The following is a 20,385-nucleotide window of genomic DNA, read 5'->3' on the forward strand; positions in this document are numbered from 1 at the left end:
ACGTCTCGATATGAGTACCGCATACCATCCTCAGACGGATGGGCAAAGTGAACGGACTATTCAGACCCTGGAGGATATGTTGCGTGCATGCGTCTTAGATTTCGGAAAAAGTTGGGAACCCCACTTACCCTTGGTAGAGTTTTCGTATAATAACAGCTACCACGCAAGTATTAAGGTAGCGCCGTTTGAAGCGCTGTACGGACGGAAGTGTCGATCACCACTCTGCTGGGCAGAGGTGGGTGATAGCCAAATCACTGGTCCGGAACTAGTACTCGAAACCTCGGAAAAGATTGTTCAAATCCGAAATCGCATGGCAGCAGCACGAGATCGCCAAAAGAGTTACGCCGACAAGCACCGAAAACCTCTCGAATTTCAAGTAAACGATCGAGTGTTACTCAAAGTCTCACCCTGGAAAGGTGTGGTTCGCTTTGGTAAGCGAAACAAACTCAACCCACGATATGTTGGTCCGTACCGGATAACTGAGCGCATTGGTCCGGTGGCGTACCGACTGGACCTACCAACAGAACTCAGTGGCGTACACTATGTATTCCACGTATCAAATTTGAAGAAATGCCTATCTGATGAAACCCAAGTAGTCCATTTGGAGGAACTACAAGTTGATGAACAGTTACGGTTCATTGAGGAACCAGTCGAGGTTTTGGATTGGGAAACCAAAACGCTCAAACACAGCAAAATTCCAATTGTTAAGGTTCGTTGGAACTCGAGACGTGGACCGGAGTTCACATGGGAACGCGAGGATCACATGATGAAAAAGTATCCTCACCTTTTTGAAGGGCTAACCAAACACCGAAAACCGCGAAACCCGGCAAACCGTCAAACATCACCGGAGGTATGAACTAAATTTCGGGATGAAATTTCTTTCTACTAGGGGATGATATGACAAACTGAAAATCTTTCTTACTTTTTCAGGCTCTCATCACGACTTGACTCAAATTTTCGGGACGAAAATTCTTTAACATGGGAATGATGTGACAATCGTCAATTTCAGGTTAACCTCGTTAACTCAACTCCGTTAATTCAAACTTTAAGATCGTTGAATCTATAACGCATACTTCATTACATTTAAACTACGGTTTAAATGACGCTTAACACTTACTACATGTGTAGTAGTCTTTCGGGATTTGCACCGAAACGCAAACGATTGAGGAATAAACGAAGCACACTAAAACACTAATGATGTGATAACTATGTGTTAGGATTATGTGTTATATTATTGTCATGATTATGTGCAAGTTAGGATAGAATGTTCTAGAAAAACAACACTTGAAAGTAGAAGGACTAGAGTGTAACTTGTTTGTTTATAAATATATCACTAATAAACAAACCCTAACCTATTATTCTAAACCTACAACACCACCGATCGGCTCTCTCTCCCTCTATTGACCCACGGCTGCCGTCCACCATCACACACATATACACATCAAATCAAGAGATTAATCCAAGAACTAGGTGCTAGGAAGGTATACTTGATCATCTCTTACCTCTTTGTTGTTTAATTTTGATGTTTGATGGGTTGTGTGAAAACCCTAAATCGGCCGATCTTGTATGTATGTGATTGTTATGATTCTTGTTAGTTGGATAATAGATTGATAACTAGATTGATATTGATACATGATTGATTGTTGTTCTTGATTTGAATTAAAACACAAACCCTAATCTTGTATGTATGGTGTGATTGATATGCATGGATAGTAGTTATAGTGTCTAGAGGGTTATATGGATGCATGATATTTCATAGATTGTTATTATGATGAGTTTTGATGTGAACAGATTCTGGACAGAACGTATATACGATGTTTAACTGACTGTAACGAAGTGTAAACGTGAAAATTGATTGAGATTGTGGGTACTGCAGTAAACTAGGTTGAGTCTAGTTTCTATGAAGTATAAATTCGTAATTTTTGGATAAGTGGAAGTATACTTTTATGATTTTACAAAAACGTGATGCAAAGCTGAGCTGTTAGACCTGCTGTTAGGTTATGTTGTAAATGTTATATCTCATGAACTACGAGACCAATTGGGTTGGTTCCACTTCTGGAGGTTGACTCACTGAGTTAGGAACCAAACCCAAGTGGTCTTGCATTTATTGGATTTTTCGTTTAATGGGAATTGCAAATAACATTCTGATGTGCATGAATCTGACTGATATAAGTTAGCTGTAATGTTTTGATCATTATGAACAATCTATATGGAATAAAAATAAGATAAAAGATGTTCTGGAAACCTAAGATATGTATGCTCCTGTGGTAATTTTTGGTAAATTAATTGAGACGTTATAATCGGTAAACTAGTGCAATCTTTCAAGTAGAAATTCTGTCATAACGAAACTAGCTGCTGAGTTGTATAGGAATGCATGAAATATGATAGTTTTTATATAATTGTTGTATTTTGACCAAAATACCCTTGCGGGGAATAGTTGCTAGTTGATTGCCATGAATTGACCAAATTGCCCTTATGGGGAATAATGGTTAGTTAGTCTTTGTTTGTTGACCAAAATGCCCCTACGGGAATAATTGCTAATAAGTATGTTATTAATACGTGACACGAAAGTAATTGCTCACTCATGTATCGTATCACAATTTTACTTGTTTAAGTCACACACGATTCACAAACGAAACACGAAACATGTTACGTGCATAGGTATTATGTGCCGAGTCTAGAGACTCGTTAAACATTCCGATACTTAGAAAATCTCTTTGTTATTTTAGAACGCTAGAGAGTTTTCTACGACGCGCATCACTCGGTGATCTAGATCGGATATTCTTCGCAAACAGTGAGTTCACTTACCCCACTCTTAAACTGTTTTCAAACGTTTTTCACTTGGGGGAGATAACATACTCCGATAAACATATTTTCTGAGATAAACGCATATGAAAGATTTTGTTATAAATTATATATCACTTGTAAAGGCTAAGCGGCATACGTAACATTTGAAGTCCCACACATCGGACCGGTTAATATTTGGAATAGCGAGTCACTTTTGGGTAGTACTACTGGGTTTGACAAACCCCACCCGACGCTAAGCTCAACTGGAGGTTGAGTGGGTGTAAATTTTGGCTAACACTTACCATGGTCTGGAGGACCTGGTGACGGGCACTTGATAAACAGTCAGCTTCGGTCGCGAACCACTTAGCGATACTTGTTGTATAGATTAGCTACCTATCGATATATAGTTTGACATAACACTATCTGGTAATGCAAAACACTTAAACGCTGTAACGTGGTTACACACTTAAACGCTGTAACGTGGTTACACACTCAAACGCTGTAACGTGGTTACACACTCAAACGTCGTAACGGGGTTACGCAACATTTAAACGTCGTAACGAGGTTACGCAAAACGCTAAACGATTTATCTTATTTTACTTGTGAACTCACCAACCTTGTGTTGACACTTTTAGTATGTTATTCTCAGGTAGCCGAGGCGGGCGCGCGGTTTAGGAGCATGCATTAATGAAAACACTTTTATTCTGCAAACTTAATTTTAACAGTTACATTTGGTTTTAAGTCGTCCTGCGTGACGCAACTTTTGAATTAAGGTTTTACGCTTCCGCACTTACTTTCATTTAAACGTTTTTCTTTGGTTTGGTTATAACTAATGATTCCGATCCTGCCAGTTCACACCCTCTGACGGTAAAACTCCGTTAGTGGATTTTGAGGGTGTGACAGATGTAATGTGTCATATTTTAGTTTTTAAAAACTCATATATAAATAAAAATTATATACGATAACTATAATGGTAAAAAAAATACTTAAAAATCCTAACGAATTTTTTTTTAACAATCTAATGGGTATACCCGATATCCGACGGATAATGGGCCGGGTATGGGATTGAATTTTATAACCGGGTACAAGTATGGGATTAGCAATACCCGACCCAAACCTGGCTCGTTACCATCCCTAAATACATGTAGATAACACGAAAATTACCAACATAACATTTATTGTTAAAAAAACAAAAGGAATTACTTAGCTTTGAAGTGTATGAAAGAACAATTGTGAAGAAATGTTTTGTTTGATACGAAAAGGTCACGGGGTGAAAAAGACGAGTTTGCCATCACTGTTCCTACAAATTGTTATTTGTTTATACTCATGTTATATTGTACCCTTCATGTGCTTCATATCTTGAATTTATGGACCGTATTTATGATATAATCAAAGACTTTAGTCTTCATGGGACCATCATGTGTTGTTATCTATTCACATACTCAATAAATGATACAATGCATAATTGCATATGCACCAAGATTTAGTTAGTAACCTAGATATATTCCTTAAGATAATCAACATTTAATTTTGCTTAGACCACCCGCTATAGGGTGCGGAAGAGGGTGGAAAGGGGCAGGGGGGGGGGCACCGCCGTGGGGCGTGGAGGAGGGGGCGCGGGGGGTGGACGCCATCTCGAAGCCCCTCTTTCTCCATCTCACACACATATATATGTGTGTGTATATATATATAGGCAAAGTATAAAATAAAAACCGACTTGAGTTGTGAAAACCCTATGTAACATCGTTTTTTTTTGTTATATGTAATATATGTTATTACATTTAATACAAAACATCGAAAACATAAAAAAAAATGTTTTGCTATTTTTTTACATTTTTTTACTAATTTTTATTTATGTTTTCATGAAAGAGAAAAAGTAAATTAACTTTAACACTTTTTATTAACTTTAATTGTGGACCACAAGATTTAATCTTTAATTAAAAACGTGTGGTTGAGAATGAGTTTCTAGAGTTTTCACAACTCAAGTGAGTTTTTTCTAACCTAACCCTATATATATATATATATATATATATATATATATTGGGGTGTCAAAGGGGGTTTAAACCATAATGGGACTGGCTTCGAAGTCCTGTTGTCATAACGTGGCGATGACGTGACACGGTGGAGGAGCTTCGATGCCCCCACCATAACGAATAGTTTTAGTGGCAGCAGATAAGTGATGATAAAATTATTAAATTAACAATAATATTGTTAAACGTTAACTTCTGAAAGTTTTAGAGAATCTTTTCTGAGTTGAGAATTCAGATGAAAATACAATATAGAATTGGGAAATACACTTTCCAAAAGTAATAATTTGAGTTAGTAGTTATCTCAAGTTATGATACCTTAGCATAATCTAACTAGAGGCTTTCGTTTATAATAATCGAAATATCTCTTTATAAAATGTTGAAATCTTTTCATAAAGAGTTAGAAAAGAGTTAGGGACACAATAAGATTTGGGGCCATCTAACCCCAAATTAGATGATTCAAAAGCGCTGGCATGTGAAACAAAAATATAGATTTTTTAATTAGAGTCACGAATTAAAAAAAATGAGTTTGCCCTTGATATAGAAACTAATATATTTTTTAGAACGGTGTCCTTTTTGTATTTAGGCTATCGCACTCTTCGAATTTGGAGAGACTCGATGTCTACTCTGGCCAGACTATATTGTCTTAACGGTGCTCACGCTGGCTTCAGAGTTTGGCTTGGGTGGTCCCCGGGAAAGCATACCGCCAACTGCCACTTGACAATCGCTGTGCCACCACAAGAGCAGAACTCTATGGCATAACGCACAGTGGGATGAAAACCTGAATGATCTCTAGGTTCGAACTGACAATTTTTGCACAAGGCCTGTCTCAAATTTTCATTGTCAATATCCACCAAAAAATAAAACAAATAAAAACTTGAGTCTCCACTGAAAAACACAAGCCTCATACTAGTAGATCACGAGTCGTTGATATATAAACTAATAGTTAAAGGCAATCGTCGTTTTTTTGGTTAATAAAATATATGACTTCATATATATAAAATACAATAAGTCCACCGACCCGATGCATGACCAACAGTGAAACAGCCACTTGATATCAATATTTTGATCCCGAAATCTAGTGAACCAATGAAAAGTTTTATTTAGAAACACCAAATAAAATAATTTTTAGGAGATCAGATCTATTATTTTCTTCGGATGATAAATATATAAATTATTTTCGTCGGTTATTGTATTTATAATTTTATTGTGTATTATAATTAAGATATGCATTAAAAAAACGTGTTGAACTGTATATTTATAATAATTTAAATTATTTATAAATTATTGCATTTATTATTTCATAAACTGTTTATGGTCCAGATTTCTTATTAACTGCAAAGGCCCGAACACCTAAGATCTTTCATCCAAAAAAACAGAACGTTGTGACCTGTCCATCCACGGAAGTTCAATAGGATAATTCTTATAGAATCATAATAAGGAGTATGCAGACATGCTATGAAAATAATGTACTAAAATCAAACAGAAGACCTTCCTAATATCGGGAGACACTGTTAAAACATTTTAGTTGGTCACAGTCAGATAGTTAAATAAACGGAATCACATCAATGAAAAATCTATCAGCAACAACTCGATTACTGCTAAAAACCAAATTACTTTTGATAACCAGGTTTCCACTGATCCTAGTTACCATTGATGACTATTCTAACGGAATGTACTTCCATTGCCAGGTCAAGTTGCTGCGGATCTTTAACAATCACTAATGAATGGTAGCAACTTGCTACTAATACCACTCCCTCTCCCAATTTCTAATATTATTTAAACATCCCGTAATAGATATACAATATCATGCATACATGGAAATAATAAAAATATGCATAAAAAATCCTGTCAACATAGCAAAAGACTAGTAATTTAAGACATAAAACAAAACAACAAAAAAAATAAGAATATTGTTCAAACGGAATGATATGCCCTAAAATAAGTAGCCAACGAGGTGGTAACGAACCATCCATCCTGATCACAGGGTTTAAAACAAAAGAAAAAAAAAGAGAAATATTGTTTATGCAAACACCATTAGACAACCACATGACACTTTTTGACAAGCTAAACAGAAGAAGAGTTGGCTCCGGTTTTCTTCTTTAGAGGGTATAAGGGGTAAAGCTGCTTGGATTGGTTCCAATGAGGCATAAACAACGTTGTGAACTGAGGCACGAGAGAACAGGTTAAATCATTAAAGGTCGTCACCGCCTCTACCACTTAACGCTTAACATTAGGATTGATATAGGAAATCTTCTCAATAGGAATCTTGTTAACCAAAGCATATTGATAGCCCGCCTTCATAAAAGCCTGAAACATTAAGAACATTATTAATTGCCCCTGGAGCAATAACCAGCTCAGGCCTACTCTTGATCTTCTAGGTGAATCGACCCAACCTAGTGCTAACAACCACTATTTCTGCTTGAAGGCGACTAATAAATTCCTTAAGTTGAGCGACTTCCTAGCATGTTTATCAAGATTAGCAATGAATTCCCCCAAACCCTACACAATCTTCAAAGGAAAGACAATCTATCTACTACTCAAATAAAAGAATACCTCTTTTTGTCACTTGTCACTCTCTTAGCCCCCCCCCCCCCCTCACCCTTTTCCAATCCATTTACAAAATATGGTTTTTTCTTAATCCCTTTTGGCTTATTACCCGACCCAACATGTTTTTTCGGATCTATATGTTTTCTCTGGCCCGCTTTAATTTTCTTTCAATAGAATGGTAGCACTACGTTACTCTTTGATTATTTACATGACAAAAGGAAAGAAATTCGATGACCTACCACTCCATTTATCGCAAGCGGCCCACATCATCCTCGTCCATATTCATCCAACATTCGATTCATCTCGCTTGGATTCATATGAAGCCGGCAAATCTTTTTTCTGTTTTCTTCCTCCGTGTGCAAAATGAATTGCGTAAATGTCTAATCAGTTCTTTGTTTTGTTTGTAGAAACTGGAAGCATCGAACTGATTTGCAATTTTATGGAGGTGTATTTGCTTAATTTTAACCGTAGGTGAGTTTTTGTATGTGTTAGGTTTTATATTTTTGTTCCAATCCAGCTCAATTGCGTCAATGTCTAATCAGTTCTTTTTGTCGTTTGCAAAAATTGGAAGTATCGATTTGATTTGCAATTTTATGGAAGCCGTGTTTGTTTAGTTTTAACCCTAGGTGAGTTATTGTATATATTAGGTTTTATGCTTTTGTCCCAATTTCCCAATTCAATCTATTCGTTTATACTTTCACCAAAATTCGCATCAATTCCCGTGTAATACACGGGTCTCAAACTAATGTATAAAATATATAAATCAAGAAGAGCGAAAAGGATCTACACTACAAACTTTTTTCTGAAGTAGATAAAGCATCAGCATCTTGCTACTTTTGGTACTTAAATTTTATATTCAAATCACCAATACATTGTTACTTGACATTAAAGCTCGGGCAATGGCTAGCTAGTTAAGGTGTCTTTGGGCGACCAAGGTTCTAGCTTCATCACAAGCAAAAGTCAATTTTTTTATCACATTAACAGTACAAGATGCCTCTGCCTTGAGGGCATCGATCTCCTCAAACTTTTCAACTTCAACGGAGGAGGCGTTAGAGCTAGAATTTCCTTACTTAACCGCTCCGATGCCTATAAGAATCTTCCTTAATCTCAATATCCTGAGCTTTATGAACCATGGATAAGTATGAAAATTTAGAAGCGCTCATATCTCGAACGGATTGATAATCCAAATGGGTGGGGTGGGGGGGGGGGGGTTCCCAAACATCCTAGCTGCAACCAGATTGGTTATGGTATCTAGACTCAAGATAGATTAGTTAGGGAAAAAATTATGAGTAGTAGAGATGTTGCTAGCAGTAGGATCTAAACCATGAAGGCTCAAAAGAGACTATCTCTAACGTTTTTGTTCAGTATCTCTATATTGTTCAAAAAAGGATCAAGAATTGTTTTCTTTATTATATACTTTTGGTTCATACATTACAAAGAAGAAACAAACAAATAAATAGATAAGATAATTAAATAATAGGAAAACACTGACACTAGTAATGGCTGGTCAATCTTCTTTGATTTGTAAAGCAACGGTTTGATATGCAAGGAATATGGCTGTTATAATTTTCTTTATATGGAAATGATGAATTTACTGATCAAATATATTTTTATTTTCTAACACCCCCCTCAAGTTGAATAGTGGGATCTTCGATGCTCAACTTGTCTAGATAGTTGTTGAAACTTTTTCCGTTGACCGCTTTGGTTAAGATATCTGCTAACTGGTCTTCTGAACAAACAAAGGGTAGTGATATAATTCCTACTTCAAGTTTTTCTTTAATGATATTTCTATCGACCTCCACATGATTTGTGCGATCATGTTGAACATGATTTTTTGAAATTTGTATTGCAGCTTAGTTATCACACATGATCTTACTAGCTTAGGTTTGGAGAAAACCAATTTTTGTCATAAGTTTACGTATCCATAGAACCTCTGCCACGCCGCGTGCAATTCCTCGGAATTCCGCTTTAGCACTAGATAATGCTAAGACCTTCTTCTTTTTGCTTGTCCATGTAACTAAATTTCCACCAACTAGCATAAAGTAACACGATGTTGATCTTGCATCATCTTTGTCCCCTGCCCAGTCTGCACCAGTATATACTTGAACTTTTAGGTGTTTATTTGGTTTGAAGAGAACTCTGTAGCCTGTTGTCCCTTTGAGATATCTAATAATTTTCCATACTACTTCCATGTGAGTGTTTTGAGGTTGATGCATAAATTTGCTTAATACCCCTATGGCATATGCGATGTCTGGACGAGTATGCGCGAGATATATTAATTTTTCCTACCAAGCGTTGGGTATCTTCCTTTGTCTGCCAGCTCATATCCTTCTTTCATATGGAGTTCATGATTAACCATCATTGGTGTATCGGCTGGTTTGTAGTCGATCATACCCATCTCAGCTAAAAGATCAAGAATATATATTTTTTGACATATAAAAATACCTTTTTTAGATCTTAGTACTTCAATTCCAAGAAAGTACTTAAGCCTTCCTAGGTCATTCATTTCAAATTCTTTAAACAGTTTTCTTTCAACTTCTTCATTTCTTCATCATCGTTTCTTGTAATGATCATGTCATCAACATATATGATTAAACAAGTTACAAGGTTACCTCTGTTTTAAGGAAGAGCGTATGATCAGAATTGCTTTGTCCAAACTTATATCCCTTCATTGCTAGGGTGAATATGCCGAACCAAGCTCTAGGAGATTGTTTCAGCCCATAAATAGTTTTTTTTAAGCGACAGACTTTGTTTTCTTTGAAATTCTCTGTAAACCCGGGTGGAGCTTCCATATATACTTTTTCTTTTAATTCTCCATGAAGGAAGGCATTATTAACATCAAATTGGTCAAGAGGCCATCCTTCATTTACAGCGATCGAGAAAAGGACCCTGATTGTGTCAATCTTGGCTAATGGAGAGAAGGTTTCTTTGTAATCAATTCCATACGCTTGAGTGTAGCCTTTAGCCACCAACCGTGCTTTGTATCTTTCAATGGTTCCGTCTGGTTTATGTTTAATCGTGAAGACCCATCGACATCCTACGGGTTTCTTTCCTTTTGGACGACCACATATTTCCCATGTATTATTTTTAATCAGTTCTTTCATCTCTGTTTCCATACCATCCTTCCATTTCTTTGATCTTAAAGCTTGTTCCACAGAGTTTGGAATTTTTTCATCGTACAGAGAAGCGTTAAAGGCCTTAGCCTCTTTAGATAGGTTCGCTTCTGCTATGTTGGCTATGGGATATATGGAGAATTTGATTTTTTTTCTGGTGAGTATCTCTTTGTAGAAACTCCTCTGTTGGATCTTGGGGGGAGGGCATATCCTCAGTTATTTCTTCTTGTCTTGTTTGTTATGCAAGTTCTTCTTGTTCCACCTGCACTGTTTCTTCTACTTCATGTTCCACCTGCATTGTGTGTTCTACTTCTATCTCATGGTTGTTAGCTGTATCAATATTTTCATGAGATCCTTCATTTGCTGTATTGTCAGATATATGAGAATTACTTACCTCGAACGTTGGGTCGGGAGGTATTGGGATTGTAACACTGATTTTTGATCCCCCAGATTGGTGTGGAGTTGGTGACTTATCTTGGGTGTTGTGAATGACTTCTTCGGATGTTGAGGCCCATTTTGGAACCCATTTTAGCCAACTAAGTGTGTCATGTTCTTTCTCCCTCTCACCACTGAGTTTGGAGGTATGAAAGAATTCAGTTTCTAGGAAATCACAATTCATGGTGGTGTACACATGACGTTTTGTTGGACTATAACACCCATACCCTTTTTGATTGACACCATAGACTACGAACACACAGCATATGGATCAAGTTTGTTTCGAATATTTTTTGGTATGTGGACAAAAACAGAATACCCAAAATATTCGTGGTTGTAACATGAGAGTAGGTGGAAGTTTGGTAAAGTCTGAGAGGGTTTGGAGAGGTGTTTTCATGTCAAGAGCCTTTGTTGGGAGCCGATTCAGAAGGTAAGTGGCAGTGGCCAGAGCATCATGCCAGAAGGATTTAGGAGTTTTAGATTCAATTAGGAGGGCCCGAGTTATTTATAAGAGAATTCGGTTTTTTCGTTCGACCGTCCCGTTTTGTTCAGGGGTGTAGGAGCAAGATGTTTGGTGAATTATTCCTTTCGCTTGACAGAATTGTGTCATGGTGGTATCAGCGAATTCCTCCCCCCCCATTATCGGATCAAAGAATTTGGATGTTGGTTTTAAACTGTGCTTGTATCATAGCATAAAAATTAGTAAATTTGTCAAAAACTTCAGATATATATTTTAGACTATATATCCATGTCATACAAGTGCAATCATCAATGAAAAGAAGGAAAAAATAAAAATTTCCCCCCCCAGTAACTTCAGCCGGTCCCCATACATCCGAACGAACAAGGGTAAAAGGTGAATTAACTTTTGTGTTATTCGGTTTAAAAGTATGTCTATGATTTTTATCCAAAACACAAGTTTCATAGTTTATTGGTTTATTTAAAGGAAATAATTTTGGAAATAAAATTTGTAGATAACCGATAGTGGGTGTCCCAATCGTCTATGCCATAACCAAGCTTCTCGATCTGTAGTTCCATGAGCTAGCATCACAACACCACATTGAGTCACTTCGTCCACAAAATATAGCCCTTCACGTTCAGTGCCACGCCCAATGATCGCTTCTGTCCTAATGTCTTGTAAGATAAAAAAGATGGGGTGCATTAAGACGGTGCAATTTAGTTCTTTTGTCACATGATTAATAGATAATAATTTATGTGACAGAGATGAGATATAAAGACAATTTAAAAGCTTTAATGTAGGAGATATTTCAATAGTTCATCCCCATTTAACGGGAACTATCCCTCCATTCGTGGTTTTTATGCAGTTGATTTTGAGTTTTAGTTTGAAATTATGTTGTATAATTCGAAAGTCATAGAATCTGTATCACCACAATCAAATATTCATGATTTATTAATTTTTTTACTTGTGTTAGCCATGTTAACTTGTCCAATGGACGTTAAGCCTCCTGTCATAGTTTTAGATTGTTCAAAAATAAAAAAAAATCATCTTTTGATGTTGGCCTTTTCAAAATTTTGTTTTTATCCAATATCAATAATGGAAGATTCTTTGAAGGTTTTGTTTGACATTCCTAAAACGAGGGGGTTATCTCTAGGTGATTCTTTTTGGTTTTTATAAAATATATCATATTCTTTGAGGGGTGTATTTAAAATTTCTAAAATACAATGGTTAAAAAAGATAGGATTACTAACAGAGGGGTATGAGGATAGTTCCTCATCCCTGCTACCTCCACCAATACTAGTTGTACCGGCGCGTCTATCAACGGCGGATGCGATGAAAAATCAGCGACTCCTTTCTCTACTAACATGTTGGTCGGCACCATTTGTGGTAGTTTCTGAGTTGTCGATGGTGGCAGTAGCTTTCCCCCATTCCGTATTTCCCCCGGTCATAGGTCAGGAGGGTTTGATAGTATGATGAGCAGGTTTGAAAAACTAAAGGCTTGAGAATTGAGTAGTATGATAGCAAGTTTGATGATGAGTCTAACGGGCAAGTTTGATCCAAAGATCATATACCATGCTTTGATACCATGTTCAAAAAAAGGATCAAGAATGTTTTCTTTATTGTATATTTTTGGTTCATACATTACAAAGAAGAAACAAACAAGTAAATAGAGAAGATTATTAAATAATATGGAAACACTATCACTAGTAATGGCTGGCCAATCTTCTTTGATTTGTAAAGCAACGGGCATTGATATGCAAGGAATATGGCTACCATAATTTTCTTTACATGGAAATGATGAATTTACGGACCAAATATAGTTTTATTTTCTAGGTATATTGGTTTTTAATGATCCCAACTATTGTCTTTTGGTCATTGCTGGTCCCAACTAATGAATTGGCTACTAATGGTTCCAACTTTTAAATTATTTGTTTCTAACGGTCCGCGACTAACAGAATCCTAACGTCGTTAGTTTCAGGTCGCCGGAAAACGGTTTTGGCCGGAAAACTCAATTTTTTTTTCCCAAAAACTCAACATTTTCATTCCAAACATCTTGGTAACATCGTATCGGACCTTTAGGAAACTTTTTCTAGTAAAAGCCCCAATTATTGAGGTCGCCGGAAACCTTAGAACCATTGTCGGAATCAGTTGATGGTGCTCAAGTGGTGGTAGTTGGTTAGTGGTGAGTCAATTGGCGGTGGTTGCGGTGTTCAATTTGGTGTTTTCCGGCACAAATATGAATTTTCTGGCTAAAAACGTTTTCCCGACGACCTGAAACTAACGGCGTTAGGATTCTGTTAGTCGCGGACCATTAGGAACAAATACTTTAAAAGTTGGGACCATCAATAGCCAATTTATTAGTTGGGACCAACAGTAACCAAAAGACAATAGTTAAGGCCATTAAAAACCAATATACCTATTTTCTAACACATGTCACAAAGAATATCCCGTAGGGACAGAAACCGGAAATGGAAAAAACACCATCATAATTATTAATATAATAAAAATAAACAACTGATAAAAGGTAAAGAAGCTACAATATTTATCTGTGATCGAATCGGTATCAATGTAGAAGTGGGTAGGGCTGAGCACGGTTTGGTTCGGTTTTTCAAATATACAAACCAATTGGTTTTCGGTTTTGGTTTGGTTATAATCGTTTTTTTTTGTGTGTGTAGACATTACAAAAATATTCCAAAAAAATGAAAATGCACATTAGATTCAAAACACAAAAATAGGCGTTTGTTACGTGAAACCAAACGAATACAAACTTGCAAAGGGTACTAGAGTTTAAAATTCAACAAAGTTCTTAATAAAAAACACTGAAAGTTTAGTTTCAATCTTCATTCTTCATCTTATTCATCTTTAAAGTTTACTCTCAATCTTCATCATCTTCATAATCTTCATCACCATCAACAGTAGACCCTTTTGTTATTTTGTTTATGGTCATAACATCTAAAAAAACACATATAATTGAATTAATATTTAAGTATAAATACATATCGGTTCGGTTCGATTTTTTTCGGTTTTTTAAAAATGGAAAACCGAACCGAAACTGAAAATTTGGTTTTTCAAAAAAAAAAAACAAAAAATTAATCGTCGGTTAATGCCTCGGTTCGGTTAATTCGGTTTTGGTTTGGTTAATTCAGTTTTCTGCTCACCCCTAGAAGTGGGTGACTAAGAGTAGTAAAGCCCAAGATGAGGGAAGCAGAGCTGAAAAATGGGTAACGCATTTCGAAATGGTGTACCTTGGGAAGCAAATGTAGTAAATCCTTGTTTGGGAGTAGGAGAAGCAAATAATGCAACCTCATCATCATCATCATAATCAATTGAGTCTAAACACATACCTATACCCAAGATCAAAGAAATCACTTAGGTCATGTTTGTTTTTTCAAAGGTAAAATGTCTGCAGTTTGCAAGAAGAAGATTGTTTGTTTTTAACGTTTGTAGACTATGCTAAAATAAACTGAAATTGAAACAATTTTTCATGTGCTCAATTCAAACCTTAACTTAAACAATTTTTCAAGTGCTCTATTCAAACCTAAACAAAAACAATTTTCCAAGGCACAAATCAAGTGCTCAATTCAAACTTAAATATATTCAAACCAAGTGTCAAATTCAAACCTAAACACCAATCACAAAACATAACATAATCGGTTACATTACTTGTGGGTGGAGATTTGTCGGCAGCCGTGGCTTGGAGGAGGCGGTGTGACGGTTGCTGTGTTGGTAGGGGTGAAGGTAAGGGGGCGACGACTGGGTCGATGGAGGAGTGCAGAAGATGTAGGGGTAGAGGTGAGGAGGCGGTGGCAGGGGTGGAGCAGAGGGGGAATCGCAGGCGATGGGGTTGGAGGATAGGAGGATGGCGACTGGAATGAGGAGAGGGCTGATGTTTTTTTTACACGGGTTAGGGTTTCAAACTTTGAAGAGGTTAGAAGACTATGGTCTAAGTCTTCTAGGATAAGAGCGCGTACAACCTTTTTTAATAAAAGGTATTCCAAAAAACAAACACATTGTAGACCTAAACGTCGACGGGTGCGCGGCGTAGACAAAAGAAGTCAAGAAGAGCTTTTCTAAAAAGAACAAATACCCTCTTACATGATCCATAGAAGAGAGAAAAAGAAGCAAATATGGGATCTACTAAGGTTTCGAAACCATCATGGTCTTATGCATTATACTTTCAGGCATAGTAAAGTACCTTAGATTCCGTTAATTAGTCTTATGCATCACACTTTCAGGCATAGCAAAGCTGATGATTTTTAAGGTAGACATTGATGAGGCTTTCGACTTCGTTAATTAACGTTTCTTAAATTCCGTTATGGCACAAATGAGTTTCCCCAAGAAGTGGAGGCTTTGGTTTAAAGGTACTTTTCATTCCGCTAGGTCCTCGATTTTAGTTAACGGTTCACTATCTTCTAAGTTTGATTTAAGAAGAGGGGTTCAACAAGGTGATGCAGTATCACCATTTCTTTTTATTATTGCTATGGAAGCACTCCATGTTGCAATGAAATCTGCGTGCTTAGAAGGTTATTTCAAGGGTATTCAAACACCAAGGAACATGTCGTGTATTTTCACATTTATTTTATACGGATGATGCAGTATTTCTTAGAGAATGGTGTTCTTCTAAATTTTAGAATCTTTAACGGATTTTGAGATGTTTATATGTATCTTCGTGTTTAAAAGTGAATCTTAAAAAAAAATACATTATATGGGTTTAAGGTGGACATATCTATTGTTGAAGGAAGTGCTCTGATGAAGTGTAAATCTAGAAAAATACCTTTTTTTCATTTAGGCGTACCGATCGGTGTAAATATCTGTCTAAGTCGTAACTGGAAACCTCTTACGGATAAGTTTGACACCAAATTATCTAAATGGAAAGCAATGGTGTTGTCATTCGTGGGTCGGTTAACACTCATCAAGTCGGTGTTGGGTAGTTTGGGAACATATTATTTCTCTATTTTTAAGGCTTAGGTAAAGGTACTAAAAACACCCGAAAACAAAAGAAGACGATTCCTATGAGGAGGTTCAGAAGAAAAAGAAAAAATAAGTTGGGTCGCATGGAAAATGATCATTCTCGATAAAGAACGACGTGGTTTAGGAGTTGGAGGCTTGAAGGCTGCCAATATGGCCTTCCTAGCTTAATGTTGGTCTCGTTATAAGAATGGAACTTGTTCTTTTTGGGTAAAAGTCATAACTGCAATTCACAGAGGTACTTGTAAATGGGATTCGATCCCACTAAAAACATCATTAGGTGGAACATGAAAGAACATCAATAATCCGGATCAAGAGGCAAGCTTTGTAAATGTGAACATGTCGGAGAGATTAAAACTTCAATTGGGAGTGTGAGACAAAACTCCATTTTGACTAGATTGTTGAGCAGACAAATAACATTGAAGACTTTATTTCCGTCTTTATTTGCGTTAGAACAAAAAAAAGATATTTTAGTGAAAAATTGTTACATTCGAAATGATGACGGTGTATAATGGGTATGTAGATGGAGAAGAAATTCGGCCACGACGCAACATCAAAATGAATTGGTATGTTCTTTAAATTTGATTTCAAATGTTCCAATTTCTATAAATCCGGATTGTTGGTTATTGAAAGGTTTGGGGGGGGGGGGGGTACTCTCTCTATTCTTGGTGAAATCATTAAGATGGAAGATATTGGGATCAAGTCATAGAATTTACTTATTTGTTGAAATGGGTCAGTATAAAGTCAATTTTCTTATTTGGAGATTACTTTTAGACCAGATTCTACCAAAATAGCATTGCTAACAAGATGCATTATTTTGGGCGACTCAAAGTGTGTGTTACGTGGTCTTAATGATGAAACTTCACAACATCTATTCGCAAATTGCAAGGTCACCAAATGGGTTTGGTCGATTTTTCGTGATTGCCTTAAGTTACCAAATCTTGTATATTTTGATTCTGTGAAAGATATCCTCGATTTATTCAAGTAAACATAAAACAATACGGAGGAATCTCTAGCTATTCAATCTATATCGACGGTCACGTGTTGGATGATTTGAAAATCCAGAAATGATTTTATTTTTAACAGTGTTCCCCCTTTGGTATCTAAGATGGTAAATGACATAAAATTATCATTTTTATGGGTGAAGAACAGAAGTAAACACTCAAGCTTGAAATAAAAGAAATGGTGCAAGTGTAATTTTAAGAATTTCCCCGTTATAGTTTGATGTATGTTTTCACCTTGTATTGCTTATTTTTCTTTTATTGTACGAATTTTTATGTCATGTAAGCATGTCCTTTTCCTTCTTTAATGTTATTGGACTTAAAAAAAAAAGCATAAATGTATTGACATATATTGTGGTCCCACATGGAAACCACTATTTAACTTCATAGTAGATGGGAAAAGAGCATTCTTATCTAACCCTTTATTTAATGTGAGGGGTATTTTTATAATTTAGAGAGTGGTTCAGGGTGTTGTGAGTAAAGAATTTTTATATTTAAAAAAAAATAGTAATTTTACTGTATATTTGAAAAGTTACTGTTCATCCCCTATAATTTTTAATATATTTTGAGAGTGGTTGTGAGTGAAGGAAAGATAAAAGGTAATGATAAAAGGTATAGAAAGTATTATTTAATTGAAATAAAGAGCGAAAATGTAGTGAGTTTTAGTGTAATTTTTGGTTTAAGGATATCTTGTAAACTTGCAATAGACCATTCATTCATATACATCAATAGAAACACCCCAACTTTATGCTTTATTCTCTTTTTATGGTTTTATTCAGTCACTTTCGTTACCATTTATCACAATCCTACTCCTACCTAGATTATCGGATAAGGTAGACAACATCGTATACTATTAGCCGGAGATTTTTCCTTAACAAAGTATAATAAAAAAAAGATAAATATTAAAACTATACAGAAAAATATAATAATCTATCATTACACAGCAACATAATACTTACATACACTGATTCATAAAATTATTATTATTATTATTATTATTATTATTATTATTAGCTTTTATATAGCTGTTAAACTGTGATCTTATTATTAATATTATTATAATTAGTAGTAGTTTTTATATAACTGTTAAACTTTGATTTCCTTTATTTTGCTTCATACACATGTACTTAGAGCCGAGGGTCTCTCTGGAAGCCACCTCTTTATTCCTTTGGATAGAGGTACGGTGTGCCTACATCTCACCCTTCCCAGACCCTACTTATAGCTTTGCTGTCGGTGGGATTTTACTCAGCATGATTGATTGATTGACACTGATTCATCAAAATTTACAAAAAATCAAAGAAAGGGCACCCATATTTTCCAAACCTTTACATCACAATCCAAACTCCCACTATAAACAAGATAAGAGGTACCACCAGCCTCTTCAGAAGTACAACTATCCACAGCAGCAGCAGCCAAACACTTGATTGGACCATTATGTCCTTCCAAAATACACACACGGCTGTACTTTATTCCACTTATACCCCTCCAAACCCTAACTGTCTTATCCGATGACCCACTCACCACCAAATCTCCCACCACCACAATACTCAAAATCCCCTTACTATGCCCCCTTAGAGCTCCGGCCACCACCATATGCCGCCCATCGCCACCGTTCTTCCACACGAGTATCGACCGATCGCAAGCACCTGAATACAAAACCGACCCATCCGTGCTTAAAGCCAATGCATTCACCGCTGATTTATGCTTCTCCAATATGTCCACAAGCGTATGTTTATTCTCTCCGGCGAGTTTCCTCCACACCTTAATTTTCCGGTCACCGGATCCGGTGTACACGTACCCATCTTCAGACACAACGATGGCGTTGATGGCGCCATCATGCGCGTCACAAACGGACTCCAAACACTTGAAATCCGACGTCCGCCACACCTTAAACGTCCTGTCCCATGAACCGGAGTAAAGAAAAGCACCGTCGTGTGACACCGCCAGCGCCGCCACAGCATCCGTGTGATTCACCCGCTTACTCCGGGTGCTCTTTATATAACTTTTCGATAAAAACATATTCGTGAACCGATCGTTAAGCATCGGCAACGTCGCCAAATACGTAGACGTTATCATTTTCCAATTGTTGTTACTATTACTATTATCGGCTGTGTGCTGACGTATTTTCCAAACGCAGATTTTGTTATCCTGGTGACCAGTGAACAACTTATCACCGGAAACCACAATTGAGTTCACCGGGCTCTCTCCGAACGCCACCAGGTTTTTTGAGGATTCTCGTGGCCAGATGCGGACTTGGTGGTCGGAGGAGCCCGAGAGGAGGTGGTTTCCGGCGAGAGTGAGGGAGGTTATAGAGGACGTGTGTGCCTTAAAGGTGGTGAGATACTGGGTGGTCGTTGGTGGTTGTTTGAAATCTTTCGATGATGTTAAGGAAGAAACTGATGATAAACTGTGTTCGGAAGAGATACAATCGGAGTCCGGCTCGATGATTTCTTGATCGTTAGACCACTGGCGATGGTGTTGAAGAATACCCATTTTGGTGGATTGGATTGGAGTTGTGAGTGTGAGCATATAGCATGGAGTTAGGGTTTATATATGGCGTCTGGCGTAGGCTAGTGAATGTACTTGGTGGGACCCATAAAGAGACGTACTTGTTGCTACTTGGCGTACTAGTTGCATATTTCCCGTATACTATAGGACTGCCAATTTAATAGTCAAGTTGAGCAACTGTACGTAGAATAATAATATTTTAACATTTGAAAGGTCTTTGTAGACTTGTACTTACATTAACAGATTTTAAAAATGGTTGACTATCATACAATGAAAGTTGAGTAAAATTCTCATTAAATGGTTACCTTTTCATTGCCCTCATGAATTATTAGCTCTTCATTGACATACATCGTTTCTTAATTAACAAAGTTTCTAGCTAGAGAATCATTAAATTGTTCTAGAGAATTTAATGAGAATATCAAACCCTGATAATTTTAACTAGAGAATCATGTGAAATTGCAGATAATATATGAGTTGAGTTTGTGTAACTTAATTATTCACTACAAGAAATCTGTGAATTAGCGGCGACTTAAAAAATG

General features: G+C 36.6%; 1 protein-coding gene across 1 annotated transcript; it reads right to left on the minus strand.

Annotated features, from left to right (window-relative positions):
* Nucleotides 1–18,623: 18,623 nt before the first annotated feature.
* Nucleotides 18,624–19,831, minus strand: LOC143538822 (protein JINGUBANG-like). The gene has a single exon (XM_077032286.1). The coding sequence runs from the start codon at nt 19,829–19,831 to the stop codon at nt 18,632–18,634; it is 1,200 nt and encodes a 399-aa protein (XP_076888401.1). The 3' UTR covers nt 18,624–18,631.
* Nucleotides 19,832–20,385: the final 554 nt, after the last annotated feature.

Source organism: Bidens hawaiensis, unplaced genomic scaffold, assembly GCF_021521415.1.
Source record: "Bidens hawaiensis isolate Kalapana, Puna unplaced genomic scaffold, B.hawaiensis_p1.1 tig00011733_1, whole genome shotgun sequence".
NCBI classification, from domain to species: Eukaryota; Viridiplantae; Streptophyta; class Magnoliopsida; order Asterales; family Asteraceae; genus Bidens; species Bidens hawaiensis.

Excerpts from the sequence above, each read along its gene's own strand:
- LOC143538822 (XM_077032286.1), bottom strand. The coding sequence starts at position 19,831 with ATGGGTATTCTTCAACACCATCGCCAGTGGTCTAACGATCAAGAAATC.